Source organism: Leptinotarsa decemlineata, unplaced genomic scaffold (genome assembly GCF_025532065.1).
Source record: "Leptinotarsa decemlineata unplaced genomic scaffold, Ldec_3_MD MMD2_tig00078360_RagTag_RagTag, whole genome shotgun sequence".
NCBI lineage: Eukaryota > Metazoa > Arthropoda > Insecta > Coleoptera > Chrysomelidae > Leptinotarsa > Leptinotarsa decemlineata.
Window position 1 is genome coordinate 930,812 of NW_027412727.1, and position 15,827 is coordinate 946,638.

General features: G+C 34.6%; 1 protein-coding gene across 4 annotated transcripts in view; it reads left to right on the plus strand.

Annotated features, from left to right (window-relative positions):
• Positions 1–15,827, plus strand: part of zfh2 (Zn finger homeodomain 2) — a 113,643-nt gene that overhangs the window by 40,616 nt on the left and 57,200 nt on the right. For all 4 annotated transcript variants that reach the window (XM_023162349.2, XM_023162350.2, XM_023162351.2 and 1 more), the window contains one exon: positions 8,487–11,625. In XM_023162349.2, coding sequence (XP_023018117.2) covers positions 8,487–11,625 — 3,139 coding nt within the window. The remainder of the gene's footprint in view (positions 1–8,486; positions 11,626–15,827) is intronic.

Consider the following 15,827-nt stretch of genomic DNA (forward strand, 5'->3'; position numbering starts at 1 on the left):
ATAGATGTAAATGTTTTGCTGAGATCTACTACAGAGTAAAATTTTAAATTCGTGATACTATAATCTCCGTTATTAGAATTAAGAAAATTCATCCTACTTGTCCAATAAGTAAATAACAATAGATATGTAATAAACGAAGTGATGAAAATATGCCCTCTCGAAAGAGACAAATTGTAAATGCATATAACAATCATTACACGCAAAACAAAGGTTGGATTATAGAGTGATCATGGTAGTACATCAGAGAATTATAGCACAACCAGTATAGTCTGTGTTGGAAATCAGGTAAAAGTCTCGGTAGTATCATATTTTACAAGAAACAACTGTTCATTTGTAGATAATGTCACTTTTCACCCATGTTCATGAAAATTCAGAAAAATATCAAAACGTTCTTCGGGAGCAAACAAAAGACTCTGTCTTGCGAATATGTACTTAAACGAATAAGTAGTGTTACGGATATGGTGAGTGAATAACCGTCACGAAAATATTAAAATTTGTTAAAGCCCCTTCTTATGAAGGTTCAAATAACGGTCACTTAGATCTTATTGAAAAATTGCTAAGACTATTAGTCTTACATTCCTTTCAAAATTTTTTTTTCAAACATGGTCTCCCATAACGAGAAATTACCGATTACATGTTAATTATGTTCAAATATTGCATTATTAAATTAAAAATAATTGTTTAGCACTTACGACAGATGATTTTGAAATTTGAGAGAACATGTGAATCAAATCCATGCTTTCATTCTTTTTCCTTATACCAATAAATAGAACATTCAGTTACTAATGAATTACTTCAAAATATCCTGAACTTTCAAAAAATTGTCACTTAATTAAAGAGATGCTTCTGTAATATTTTCATTGCTTGAAATCAAAAATATCTATTCATTTGCGTTTCAATTACCTAATAGCGTATATGATGGGAGAGCTTCGAATTTCATTCACGGCCATTTACAAGGTTGTCAGTATCCAATCTTGTACTGAGAAACCTTCAATGAAAGAATTTTTATTATATACTTCGTTTCTATTTCGGTGCCATTGGTGGTCACTGAACATAGATTTTGTAGATTGGACTAAAGTTAACATTAGTGATAAAAAAAACAATGAATTGAATATTGAAAACATTCAAATTATTTGTTGAGTTCTATGGGATTATATCAAAAATATAAGACGAATCAAGTATTACTTTCACCGGAATATTCGCATATTATAACCATAGTATATATGAGTATTGGGAAAAAAAGAAATCCTACGATTGAAATGAAATAATAATGAATAATCTAGACAGTCATAATTTTTTTGGCCTGTTTTCATACATTGGACATATTATCATATATGTATAAAGAAGTTCCACATCGTATTTCATTCATTATAATAGTAATATATAAAATCTTATAAAATAATTACAACTCTACAAATCAACGCGATGTGATCTTTCTGCAATTTATATCATAATGAGTAAGTTTATTTCTGATCTTTGAAACTATTGATCATTTTTATATAAGCTCCTTATTGAACGGTTTCTTAGATACACATAACAGATGACTTGTTTCACTTAAAAATAACTTCTCCAGGTGTATTTAATGATAAAATATGAAATGACAATAAAAATTGGTCTATGAATGATTGTAAATAAAATCATTTGGTAAGAATATCATCAATGAAGAATAAAATATTGAGAAAGCAAGTACAAGTTACAACTATCAAATTGTATCCACAATTGGTTGATTACTGACTTATTCCGATGATACGAGTTTACGAATAGGTCAATTCTATGTGCTGGAGCGCTTTTATGCTTCAATGACCCGGTGTAAGATGGTTATCATTCCAATTAAATTGGTACATTAGTACATTTGATGATGGAGAATGTCTTTCTATGTTCTTAAGTTACTTTTATAGCCATAAAGGGATACATAAGTTTTGTGCATGTGTGTTTATAAATTAGAACAAAGAAGTTAGGGACACAGCACTAAAAAAAGGGATACATCAGAAATATACGGAGCCATCAACACAACGTCCCCATGAAGGTAGCTTCAGCTACCTGCATGATCTGCAACCAAGCGTTGCCTACCTTTCCACATACTGATGACGGCCAATAAGCCAGAAATACGATTCAGCGGATTGCATTTTTGAGATCTTTGTCCTCCATCTCTTCATTATATCTTGAACTCAGACAGCCAAAATTTGGATTATTTATTCATTTTGTTGAAGCTTTTGAAAATATTTGAATTCTTCATCAATACTTTCTATAATGTAAGATGTTTTTCATATAAATTGTACAATAAATATCTACTAACAATTATGAGGTTGAAAGAAATGTACATCAAGAAATGAAGAGAGTAACGAGATTTTTAGTAAAAAATAAACTTACTCTTACAAATCGTCAAGCTTTCATCTCTAGATAGAGACTGTTTCAGGACGCTCAAATAAAATTATAATACAAAAGAATTGAAAAAAATTGACCATACTTACAAGTTAGGCGAGTTAACATTTCAAATCGAAACGTTTTAAAAATTTGAGCATTGATGATAATGTTGTCAAGTTTTCAAAATATCTAGCGTTGATAATGTTACATAGAACTAACTAATTTCAATAACATGTGTGAAATTGAATTTTTTTCTCCAAAATCAATGTAATGAATGATTTGTTTAGGTCGTGTATTATTCAAAATTCAGTCATGATCGAAATTGAATCATCTGAAGAGAATAAATATTGGTCAGATTTTTAATATCTGTTGTTTTGTTTATACAACATGGGTTTTTGTTGATTTGGATCATTTCAAAAATATATCTTTTGAACATGTTGTTCTAGATGTAGAATTTTGATGTCATCTAATTTAATTTTGTTTCAAGGGCACAATTTTTAGTAGTGTTTGTGCACAAGAATAAGTATTTAATAGTATAGGAATATAGGATATTTCATTAAGCGCTACCTATGTTTATTTCAAATATATCGAAATTATTCATCTTTTAGAAAGACCTATTGATGCCATTTTGTGTGGAATATAATATCGTTCAAATGTCCGCCACGGCTTCCCATGGTGGGGCGCACCAGAAACGTCCAATTTTGAATTTGATCGATGGCATTAGTTATGTTGCCTTGGAGGATAGCTGTGGTTTGTGGCTTATTCGCTTACACCTGCGACTCAAGAAAACCACACAAGAAAAAGTCTAACTGGGTCAAATCACACGATCTCGGTGGACAGTTCACCTCACCTCCACGTGAGATGACCATGCCATGCTGTGTGGCACATAGTGCCGTCTTGTTGAAATCACATGTCGTTGGTGTCAAGATCACCCAATTCAGACCAACAAAAGATGGTAATCGTGGTGCTCGCTGGTGATAGTGATTGCCTGGCCAACGTCGATTTTAAAGAAATATGGACCGATGACGCCGCCAACCCAAAACCAACACCAAAGAGTGACATTTTGGTATGCATTGGACGTTCTTGGATCTTATGCGACGCGTAATCGAATGCCTCGAATTCTCCTGCACACTCTCATAAACAGTGGCGATGTTTCCGAAAGATCTGTCGTCGACGTATGTGTGGTGTGTTGATCGATTGTTTATTGAACCAGTGGACTTAAATTTATCCACCACAATGTGAATAGTTCTCTCGGTAGAACGATGTTTTTTTCTAGAAAATAACTTTTTATTAGCATGTATTTTCTTGATCAACAAATCGATTTGATAAAGCGAAAGTTCTACATCGAGTAAGATATGATCCAAATCAATACATATCCGACCATTACGAAAATAAAAGATATCGAAAATCTGAGTATTGTTTATAGTTATTAACTTGAGATAGATCAATTTAGTTCATTATCGAATTGAAAATGATCCACATACTATATAAATCATAATGGAAACAAATTACCATCAATGTCACTCTTTTCATCTGTGTTACAAAGAAAACTGTTTGACTTTCTACTTCTATCATCAAACAAATGAAATAAATAAAAAAATATGTCATACGGTTTTATTAAAAAAAAGATAATGATTTAGATAATATAGGTGCTAGAAACCAAAACATAATTCGGAAGCTCCTAGATAGCAGTCATCACACTACTCTCCTCAGCAATCTACGCTATTGATCAGATGAAAAAATAATAAAATCTTTGAGCGTTGTATTTACATATTTACTCAAGTGACGCTATGCCTAACGATCAATACTGTAGATTGCTAAGGAGAGTGGTGTGATGACTGCTACCTAGGACCCTCCGAATTATTCCTAATTTTTCAGTATGGTATTTATCAGTATATGTTTTTTTTCAATAAAACCGTTCTAAATAAACAATTTTTTTACTCAATTTGTTTTCAAGTGTTTAGTTTTCAATTTTGTTACTCAATTCTTTCTCGTGCTGTTCAGTTCATTTAGTGCTTCAGTATTACAAGGTTATATGTGTGTAATACGACATTTTGTAGCATCGGCCATCTTGAATTTGCATCTTTTTCAAAGTGTACTACTTTTCTACTAGTCAAGCCGCGTCATTTGATACCCATATTGACGTAGTTGTAAAAAAATATGTAATCCGTCATTTTGTAGCTGCGGCCATCTTGAACTTGCATCTTTTTCAAAGTATACTACCATTCTACTAGTCAAACCCTTCTTCCATTACTAAGTTTGACCCAATAAAAACTAACATGGCGAGCTGAATAAAAACGTTTGAAATGTTAGAATTTCCAAAGAAAAAGATGAAGGAAATGAGTACAATATAGCCTTTCATAAAGATATGTAGAACATACACAGAAGTTTCTTTCAGATACAAACTGGACATTGAACAACATGAAAAGGAAAGTGCTTTAAAAACAACTACTTTCATATGAACATTCGTAGGAACACTACAATATGTGATATATGAAAGAAATCTTCGTCTTGTGATGTTAAACAAAACGGTACTGATAAGGCGAAACTTTGCAGTACATCATTGATGATGATAATGTTTCATTTAAATAGCATTTTATATCAACACTTTTACATATATCACAATGTGTAGTTTTTATTGTATTTTTTTTCTTTCTGCAGGAGAGATAGAAAACCAAACAACTTTTTTTTCAAAAAACTAATCTTCCCTAAAATATCACCTTTTTCAATTTAAGTTAGCTTTGGACATGGCAATGATTGACCATGATTGCTCAAATTTTACTAACGTTTCATATTATTATTATATTCGAAATTGTCTTAACTGCAGTTTACTTGCGAGTATTTCCTATTCTTCAAGATATTTTCATTGTAATTTTATTTTAGCGCCAAAGAAGTTTCTACTTAGCGAAGGAAACCTGGCAGATTGCAATAATAGAATACGTTTGTTTTTCTATAAAATTTTCATAGAATGTCCAGTCGCTAATCAATTTATGTATATTTTGTACCTATGATTTATACAAAGGATAGTAAATAATGTATTATAAGTGGAAAACAAACATGTTCATTGAATTAGTTATCCTCCATTTGCTACCCTATAAAATAAATCCCAGCCAATATTTGATTGAATGTAGATGAAAATAATGACGAATTTCTGGAGGTGTATTTAATTTTCTTTTCTGCTAACAAAAGTATTTTTAGACAAGATATCACACATAGATCTCGTATTATTCAAAAATATAAAATTTGTATTGTGTTTGCGAACATTAAAAATATTGTAAAAATTCGTAGTGACAGAAGGAAGCTGAAATTTTGTGAAGCACATAAAAAATGAGCCTTATATTCAGTAATTTTTGCAAAGATAAATTTCAGTTATACTTATTAATGAAAAATAGTTCCGTATGTTGATATAATATATTCTTTGTTCAAGAAAAAGATAGCCGGCATGGACAAGTCGTTTGATTTAGGAAAAGTTGCCACTCTTATAGTTTATCCAAATTCCGATTATTTTCGGAGTTATTTGAAATGTACTACCGAAATAAGCCAATTCTTTTTTTCCGGCATTTTTCAACCCATTATCACTTTTCAAGTTGTAGAAGATAACATTTACAAATTTTTATACGAAGTTTCGTTACCGTGAAACTTTTTACCAATTTCTTTTATGTGGAACGAAAAAATAATCAGCCGGTATGAGTTGGTGTTTCAGCGACAACTGCATAGATGTATCACCGTGATCATTTGATCAGTGAATTTTGAAACGTCTGAATAGAGAATGGTAAGCGTGTGATACCTCGTTTGAAAGGGTTTCCGATTGTCTATTGAGCCAGACGGTATTTTTTGATTTTTGAAATGAAATACTCAAGAAAAAATAAATTTTATTCAATACAAACATACCTCCCTCGGGACAAATACCTGTCACAAGTGACTAGTCCATTAGTTTTTTTTGTTGTTTTTTTGTGACATATGATTATTTGTATTGTATTTTGTTATAAATTCTCTCTTCAGGAATTTTCAAACTTTTTCGTGAATTGAGATATTGGGTATTGCTTGGGGTGGGTGATAAAACAAAAACACAATCTGAGATATGCAGAATATTTAATGAGAAGTATCCTGACCATCACATTTTCTAGTCTACGTGAATCTGGAACTGACAAAGATCTTCTCAAAGCTGGGAGATCAAAACTTAACGACGACAAGAAATTGGATGTTTACTATCTTTTGAGGAAAACCCACAGACAACTACTAGAGATGTAGCCGGTGATGATGATGTATGTGAAACTTCTGTATTGAGAATTTTGAAAACACATAAGTACCATCCACATAAAATTCAACTACATCAGGAACTGAATGGGAATGATCCTGGTCGTAAATTAGAATTTTGTGAAATAATGATGGATAGATGTCAACGGGATCCAATATTTCCCAAAAATATTCTTTTTATCCGATGAGGCAACGTTTATATTACATGAAACGGTGAACCAGCAAAATTGTCGGTATTGAAGTACGCAAAATCCGCACTGGATGAGGGAAGGTCACACTCAGTATCCTATTAAAATGAACGTTTGGGCTGGCATAGTGAATAACACAATAATTGGACCATATTTTTTTGATGGGGCAGTAACTGGGGCCAGTTACTTGGATTTTCCACAAAATGTTTTAATATCTGATTTACGACAACGTTTTCCTGATCGTGTTGACTCCTCAGATATTAATAGAAACATGTTTCCAACAGGATGGACTCACACCACATCATGCAGCAGCAGTATGAGATTATCTGAATCACGTTTTTCTCCATCGATGGATCGGTAGACGTAGCGAAATTGAATGGCCAGCTCATTCTTGCCATCTGATCTGATTTTTTTCTGTGGGGCAATTTAAAATTGAAAAATTACAAGTGGAAACCAAGATATATTGATGTCTTGAAATCAAATTACCGCAGATATGTTGCAAAAAGTTGTTGAAGAATTTCAACACCGTCTATTTTTTTGTCAAGAGATGAACGGTTCCCATTCTGAGCACATGCTTTAGATTGTTATTATTTCAAATATTGTTGAAAGCGGTAAACTTTCGTTCCATGCTATCATTAATAATCTGATTTTTTTTTGCCAACTTCCAATTCATAAAAAATATCATATTGCTCAAAAAAGAATTCAAAACCCTTTTAAACAAGTTACAATACACTACCCCTTTCCACTTGAAATTTTCATAGGGGTAGCTTAAACCTCTAGGGGGTGGATGAGACAATTGGATGATTTTATTGAAAAAGTGTATTTTCAAATATAAAAACATTTCTCATTTGCATTCATAATTACGTAGAAATTGAATTTATCCATTACTTAAGGGCCGCACTGTATATACACTATTATACACCCTCAGATATTAACCTGCGAAATCATAGGTCTGCCACGATAGTCAAAGGTTTGGTATTTTTCCGTATATTTAATATGCACCTCTTCGGAGTGTGTTCGTGAAGTTGCTTTCGGATCTTGTTGACAGTGGTCCATCCTACGGAATCAACTGCAGGCAAAGCTTGTGACCAGTAGGAATTAATTTTGTATGTTCGGGATATTCAGACGGGTCACTCCGCCTGAAATGACCCACCCGGCACTGACGAGCAGCTAGTAATTCGAAACCGGTCTGATTATGGTCATGGTGGATGACCACAATCATATAAAGGAAGTTACTCGCGACGAGTTTTCCAAACAGAAGATGTTGCACAGTTGACTGACAGCTTCACCTCAGTTTTTCGCAGCATTACCTGGGTTAGGTGTTGTTTTTTCCGTCGCGTACCTACCACATGTACCTACAAAATCGTAGGTCTCACATAGGACCTAACTAACCGCACAGAAATCTGAAGTAAAACCATCAGGTACCCGTAAAACGTCTTCCGTTTGAAAGGCGTTGCGACGAATCTCCATCAGATAATCAATCGTTACTTATTATTTTTATGTTTGTTTCTAATGTTGTCTGAGAAATGGCTCGTGGTAATTATCATAATTATTCTACGGCTCATTGGACAGGTATTATTTAAGTTACATATATACTCGGAGGACCAGTATTAGAAATGAATCTGTGCAGTAAAGTCGTAATATTTTTTTTCATTATAATTTATTTGATTTTTGTAGGCTGTCAGTGCTGCTGTAAACCAGAAGCGTGCGAGAACTAGAATTACCGATGAGCAGTTGAAAATTCTTCGTGCTCACTTTGACATAAACAATTCACCTTCGGAAGAACAGATACATGAAATGGCATCACAAAGTGGATTGCCACCTAAAGTCATAAAACACTGGTTCAGAAACACCTTATTCAAAGAAAGACAGCGAAATAAAGACAGTCCTTACAATTTCAATAATCCTCCATCTACGACACTCAATTTGGAGGAATATGAAAAAACTGGAGAGGCAAAAGTCATGCAACTAAATAGTTCAGGTAGCAGCATCGAAGAAAATAAACAAAAAGAATCGCCGTTGTCTCATCAACGGGAAATTAAAAGTGAATCAAAGGATGACGTTATTGATGATCAACAAAAGTTCAATGATGAAAAACTTCTTGAAACAATCGAAGAAAAACCGAATTTATTCAATTTGCCGCTCAATTTGCAACCACCGCAGAGTCCTGCCACGTCCGTTGCTAGCTCTGACAACCAGAGTGTATCGCAACCAAGCACTCCCAGCAATCTTACACTTACATCAATCATTGCATCACAACTTGGTGACACACTTCCTGCTGGTACGGGAACTGTGAATATTAGTGGCATACCAGGACATCATGGACTAACAAGCCCCATGCTGCCACCACCTAAACTCAATCAGCAGAACTTTTCCAGCCCTAATAATATGCAGAGTATGTTACCTCTCACACCCAATCGATGCCTCAGTCCTAGCAGAGAATACAGTAATCCTGGGAGTCAAGGGTCTGGAGGATCAACCGGAAAAAGAGCTAATCGAACAAGGTTCACTGACTACCAGATTAAAGTGTTGCAGGAATTTTTTGAAAACAATGCTTATCCAAAGGATGATGATCTGGAATATCTGTCGAAACTACTCAACCTCAGTCCTAGAGTAATTGTAGTATGGTTTCAGAATGCACGACAAAAGGCTCGAAAGGTTTACGAAAACCAACCAGCTGCTGAGCCTGCCCCCGGACTTCCCGATGAGCCTGGTGCTAACCGTTTTCAACGAACACCAGGCCTCAATTATCAGTGCAAAAAATGTCTGTTAGTTTTCCAAAGGTACTATGAGCTTATCCGACATCAAAAGACACACTGTTTTAAAGAAGAAGATGCAAAACGATCAGCTCAGGCACAAGCTGCTGCTGCACAAATAGCTGCCGTTTTAAGTTCGGAAGATTCAAACTCTAGTACAGTTGAACCGTCTCAACATCAGATGCCGCCTCAACAAAATATACCTCCGCAGTCGAATCCTGCTCATAGTCCTAATCAGCCTAATCCTGCTACTACACCTACACCTAGTCAAGGCACTTATCCCCCAACTGCCTCTTCCCCATCTGACAACAAGGAAAGTTCTTTTCAGTGTGATAAATGTAACCTTGTTTTTCCAAGATTCGAATTGTGGAGAGAACACCAACTTGTTCATTTAATGAACCCGAATCTTTTTCCTACTTACTCACCTGATTCTCCATTCGGAATTCTGCAGCAACACGCTCAACTTCAACAACTGAATGCTAATTTAGGAGACCTCAATAAACAACAAACTAATGTTCCTCAGCACAATACGCAGCATCCACTTATCAATATGTTGAATAATGTCACGGGGCAAAAAAGGAAAATGGAAGATTTTGATGGAGAAAGCGATACATCAGATCAACCAAAAGATAAACGTTTGCGAACAACAATTCAACCAGAACAGCTAGATTATATGTACCAAAAATATCAAGTTGAAAGTAACCCTTCTCGTAAAATGTTAGAAAATATTGCACGAGAAGTTGGTTTAACGAAAAGAGTGGTACAGGTTTGGTTTCAAAACACTCGTGCCAGAGAAAGAAAAGGACAATTTCGTGCTCATGCTCAAGTAATCAACAAACGATGTCCATTCTGCCCTGCTATATTCAAAGTGAAATCTGCTTTGGAATCTCATTTGAGTACCAAGCATGCTGATCAATGTGCCCGAGGGGAAATAAACATTGATGCAATACCTGATGAAGACATAAGTCTCGAATCTGCACCAAGTTTAAGTTCCGTAGGAGATAACAAATTCCAAGCACTGAACCCAAACATGATGCCACCGCTTTTTCCTTCTCTTCATCCAGATATGGAAAGTTCCATCAAGAAATATTACGAGGAGAGTATGAAGAGATATATTAGCGAATTACAAGCACACACTTCTTCGTCAAACGGCGATAAAAGTGAAATAAAGTGCGAAAAGGGAGAAAGTGGTGAGATTCCTTTAGACCTCTCCAAACCAGTGGATTTATCCAGGCCCGTGAAAGTGACTATGGATCATGAGCGTAATGTTTGTGACTCAGGTCCTCTAACCGATCTCAGTGAACGATCTCTATGCGATGAAAGAAGTGACACTATGTCGGAAACAACTGAGTTTTACGATGACGAAAGCAACCCTACTTCGCCAGCTAGTAGTACGCAAAGCACCACACAAAAGCAAATGAATTCAGCAGGGGGGTCGAAACGATATCGTACCCAAATGTCATCTATTCAAGTTAAAGTCATGAAAATAATTTTTCATGATTATAAGACACCAACAATGGCTGAATGTGAGGGCTTAGGAAGAGAAATCGGATTACCCAAACGAGTTGTGCAAGTGTGGTTTCAGAATGCCAGAGCCAAAGAAAAGAAGGGAAAAGTTTTACACAAAGTTTTAGGTCAAACTGAAAGTGACAATCTCTCCTTGCCTGATGACTGTCGGTTTTGCAATTTCAAGTATTCTCACAAGTATTCTATTCAAGATCACATCTTTACCAAGAGTCACATTGGAAATGTAAGAATGTACCTGGAGAGTCAAAACAAAGAAGTTGGACCTGAGGGAGGGGAATTCACAGTTCCGCCTCTTCCTGGAGCAGCTGCTGGACCTGTTACTGCTGATTCCACAACAAACCTTTCCCAAAATTTAAACAACAACACACACCTCCAGTTAATGCCGATGGCTGGCATGCAGATGGGAAATGTTGCCAAGACAGAACAAGAAGAGAACCCGGAGACGCTGTTCCAACAGTTGTATGCACTTGGAAATAATGCCAATTACGGAGTTCAAAACCAGTATGTTCATCATGCAATGTTTGGAGCCAATGGTGAGTAGAGTTTGTTTAATTTCCTATCAAATTCATTTTCATATGTTTCGCATCAGTTAGGATGTTTTTAAGACTATAACAATCACACCTTTTTTGCACTATTTTGTACTCAAACACTGCAAAGTAATGTGTATAACAATTCATAAACCCTTAAAAGTCTATAAATTGGTTGTGTTGGGTGAATATCATTGATTACATAATCCAAAATAGTAGTGGAGTAATATTTATTACTATACGTAAGTTTCTATTCGTGATTTGGTATTTTTATTAGCGATAGCACAATAAAAATCTATATTGTTTTTAGTTTCTGGTTTATTGAGAAGAAGTAAGTACCTTCGATTATGAAATTGATCATACTTGTTCAAACATATATAACTGTTGAACTTGAAACCATTCGATTGTTAATATATATAGATATGATCCTCATTCATCTCCAGATCTTCAGAAACGTTTTCTGTCAGTAATAAGTGGCACGTTTTTGAGACACCTCAACTTTGTGATTATGAAGTATGTAGTAGCCCGAAACACGTGTCTTTGGTTTGCCACTCCTTGAGTCCTATGTCCGATTATTAACTTCTGTATCTATATCAAGACACTCAATAACCTCCACAAGGGAGGGAAGGAAGAGATCATCCTTCGATAGGATATGCATCATGGAAATGAAAGAAATACCACAAAATCAAAAATACCACCAGCATGCGACTGAAGAAAAGACTGAGTTTTTCTCATGTGGTCAATGACATTCCAAAGCTCCCTAAGCCATTTCATTGCTGTTGGCATATGAGGTCTCAGCCCATAGCCATTCCCAAGGCTCTTATTTTTTCCGATTGTAAGCTCTTAGCTCACAACATCCATTGGCATAAAGTGACGAGCGGTAATTTATTATGGTCATCATTCCAATGATATGAACGTGCTCTTTCGCTTTGTGGGATATACTATCAATTTTGTAGGTAAGAGAAATGTTGAATTTTTTCACTCGTTTCTCATCCTCATATTGCTCTATGCCAATATCTACATTTTGTTTTCAACCCCTACGAGTCCAAATAACAGTGGCTCGCCTGTTGTGAATTTTGGACCAGGAGGAGAAAGAGTCTAACTATGAAATTTTTAGAACTGATAAAACACAGAAAGTATAAAAAAACATCCTAAGAAGTTAGAAAAATCCACGTATATATTGAACTACATCCAGACATTTGAACTTCAGTCATTACATATAGTCAGTGGGCATACTTGAAGATGGCTATAAATCAAATCATCTAAAGGAACAATTTGTTCAGGCCAGTCTCAACTCCCTATACTGTAGGTTAATGGACTGACACCTTTCAGAAAACTACTAATCCCCTGGCTAATACCACGAAGGGCGTTGGATTATATCCGACAAGTGTCAGTGCAGGATTCGTCACTGAAGTTATTCCTGCATATGCTGTTAGCGATACAATTGCCGCAATAGATTTTCAATTATTGAAATACACTAGTAGAGCGGTTTCGGACTGTTTGGTCGCTCGTCAGTGCAAGGTTGTGTCTATCATCAACATAAAGTCAATGATTTCCGATAATTGAAAATGTAATTCTTTCGTATATAATCCAACGCCCTTCGTGGTATTAGCCAGGAGAGTAGTTGTTTTCTGATAGGTGTCAATCCATTAACCTACAGTGTAGGGAGTTGAGACTGGCCTGAACAAATTGTTCCTTTAGATGATTTGATATTTCAGTCAAATGAGTTAGAACATAAAAAAATAATATTTCATCAATATACAAAGATGGAAATAAAGTGAAAAAAAGCGAGCAGTAAAGTTGAAAATATCAGAGGTTATAATAAGATATATGTAAATTCTTCAGACTTATTATATGCTCATTATTTTTTATAAGGACTTCTGATTCGTTCGTTAGGAGTCGCGACAGATAGACTAAAATTTCAACACATTTCAATACATTTCAACATTTAGCATATTAATGGATTTATATCACTGAAATCGTTCCAGAAATGTATTTTTCCTTCATGTACTTTATAGCATTCATCTTATTTCAGTTAAATGATATTTTGGAAAAATTGTAGCTTTTAATTTTCCGCAGGTGTAGAAAGGTCAAATTTTCAATCAGTCATGACACTTTCTTCGAATTTCAAAAAATACACCTCACGATTTGATCTCCACAAATTTTGTGGAGTTCGTGGATATCAAATCGTGAAGTATATTTTTTGAAATTACTATGGATCTTCATCAAGTAACGGCTGAATCAGTCAGAAAGTTTCTTCGAAGACAATAATGAAATACTTATGTTTTTCCGAAACTAATCAAATAATCAACTCATTTTTAGATAGTAAGTGATTACCAGAATTATTTTAGGGTTTCACAAACCAATTTTATCGAGTGAACTTTATGTTTGCTTTTCACATCTATATAAAATTTTCCACTGAATGTTCAATTTTTCAAACGTGCGAAAAGAGTGCATATAAATCAATTTTACAAATAGTAAGAATATATTTCGTAGCTGAAAATGAAACCTAATCAGGCTATAGGTAACTATATAAAACTTATTCAAGTGAAACATTTGTGAGGTTTTCACTGAAAAGTTCACAAAACCGCAACACTCGTTTGACGATGCGATAGCATCCTTTGGTGTGTGAACACGCGATTTTCATCTAATGATGGTCATTTTCATCACAGGTATAACATTTTTCACACAACTTCAAATTGATTATCTGAACTCCAAATCACATGCAAATATCAATTAGGCTGTGACCTCATTCAAACAAGCACCTTGTTCTCTTGTATTTATGGTTGATCAGGAATTTGAACCCTGATCCATACTCGTATCGATCGGTCACATATCACATATAATAAATTGTATTTCGATAATTAACATAAAACGACAATGGCCGGCAGTTGTCTGTTCATTTTACTCATACATAATTAAAATTATGTCGCTTGAATTTATAGTTCGCTGCTTTACCTCTGATACGCCTTTCTATTAATTCGAAGATACACCATTGGCGATTGTTCATGATTGTTAATTACAAATTCATTACTTATTCATTGGTCACAAAACAAAGGATATTAGATGGTTTATTAAGTGAACGTCATGAATTTCAGACCAATTGTGTTAATCGATTATGGTAGAATAACTGTTTTATGAAGAAAAATATTATGCAAAATCTTTTCAGTAAATGAGAATTTGACGATATTACTTTTTCCAAACACCATAATCGTCATTTGGTAAATAAGGACCAACAACTTGTCGAATTGAAACAACTTTATATGAAGTTGAGAACTTCATATAAAGCCCTTATTAGTGAGCAATACCTTACAATGGGTCAAATTCTACTCCTCAGACAATGAAAGGAATATAGTGGATATTCTTTCTACATTTCATGTCAGATCTTCATTGATAATATTTATTAATAATATCTTTGCTTGGTCTCCTTAAAAGTATTTAATGTCGAAATTTTGGACGACTTATCATTTTGAAGCACACTAATTATAGTACTGAATATTGAAATAATAATCCATTTTTATAGATGACAAAATCAAAAAAGTTAAAAAATATATAATGACTCCTAAAAATATCCCCCATTTCAATTAGGACAAAAACAAACTAATTTATGACACACATGTGAAAATTTGTTGGAGGTTTGGACCCAACCTGTCTAATGGTGAAACTACGTTACTTCATGACAATTATTAGTCATGAGTAACTAGCTCGGATAACAGGAGATCATTTACAGATCAGTTTTGGGCGAGATTTCCACTTGAGTGAATTTCAGCCAGATTTTCCTTATGATAAAAAAGTTGTTTTTATACATTGGTTCGAATTGAGTTTCCATAATGCAGGAAACATTTTCAGTTTATGCTTAAACCTCCTTATGAATTATTTCTGTTCTGGACCACTTGATTTTGTGTCGACTTGGACTGTAGCTACTACTCCCAACTTTCTTGTTTTCCGCCGTTGGGTCTGTCGACAATATTTAATGGTTTTCTTATTTCACCAATGCCACCGATGTGAGATTCGAAATTCGGGTACTGTCTCTTGTGATTTGGTGTTTACTATACCTTTGGGTTGAATGTAACAATCTACAATTGTTCTACTGCTAAGTAGTTTTTGGTTGCCAAATCTTCTTCTCCATAGCTTCTTGAAGATAATCTAAAGTGTCTTTCTCACCAAGACGATGGTGTGAATGACCTATATGTCAAAACTGAGTAGAT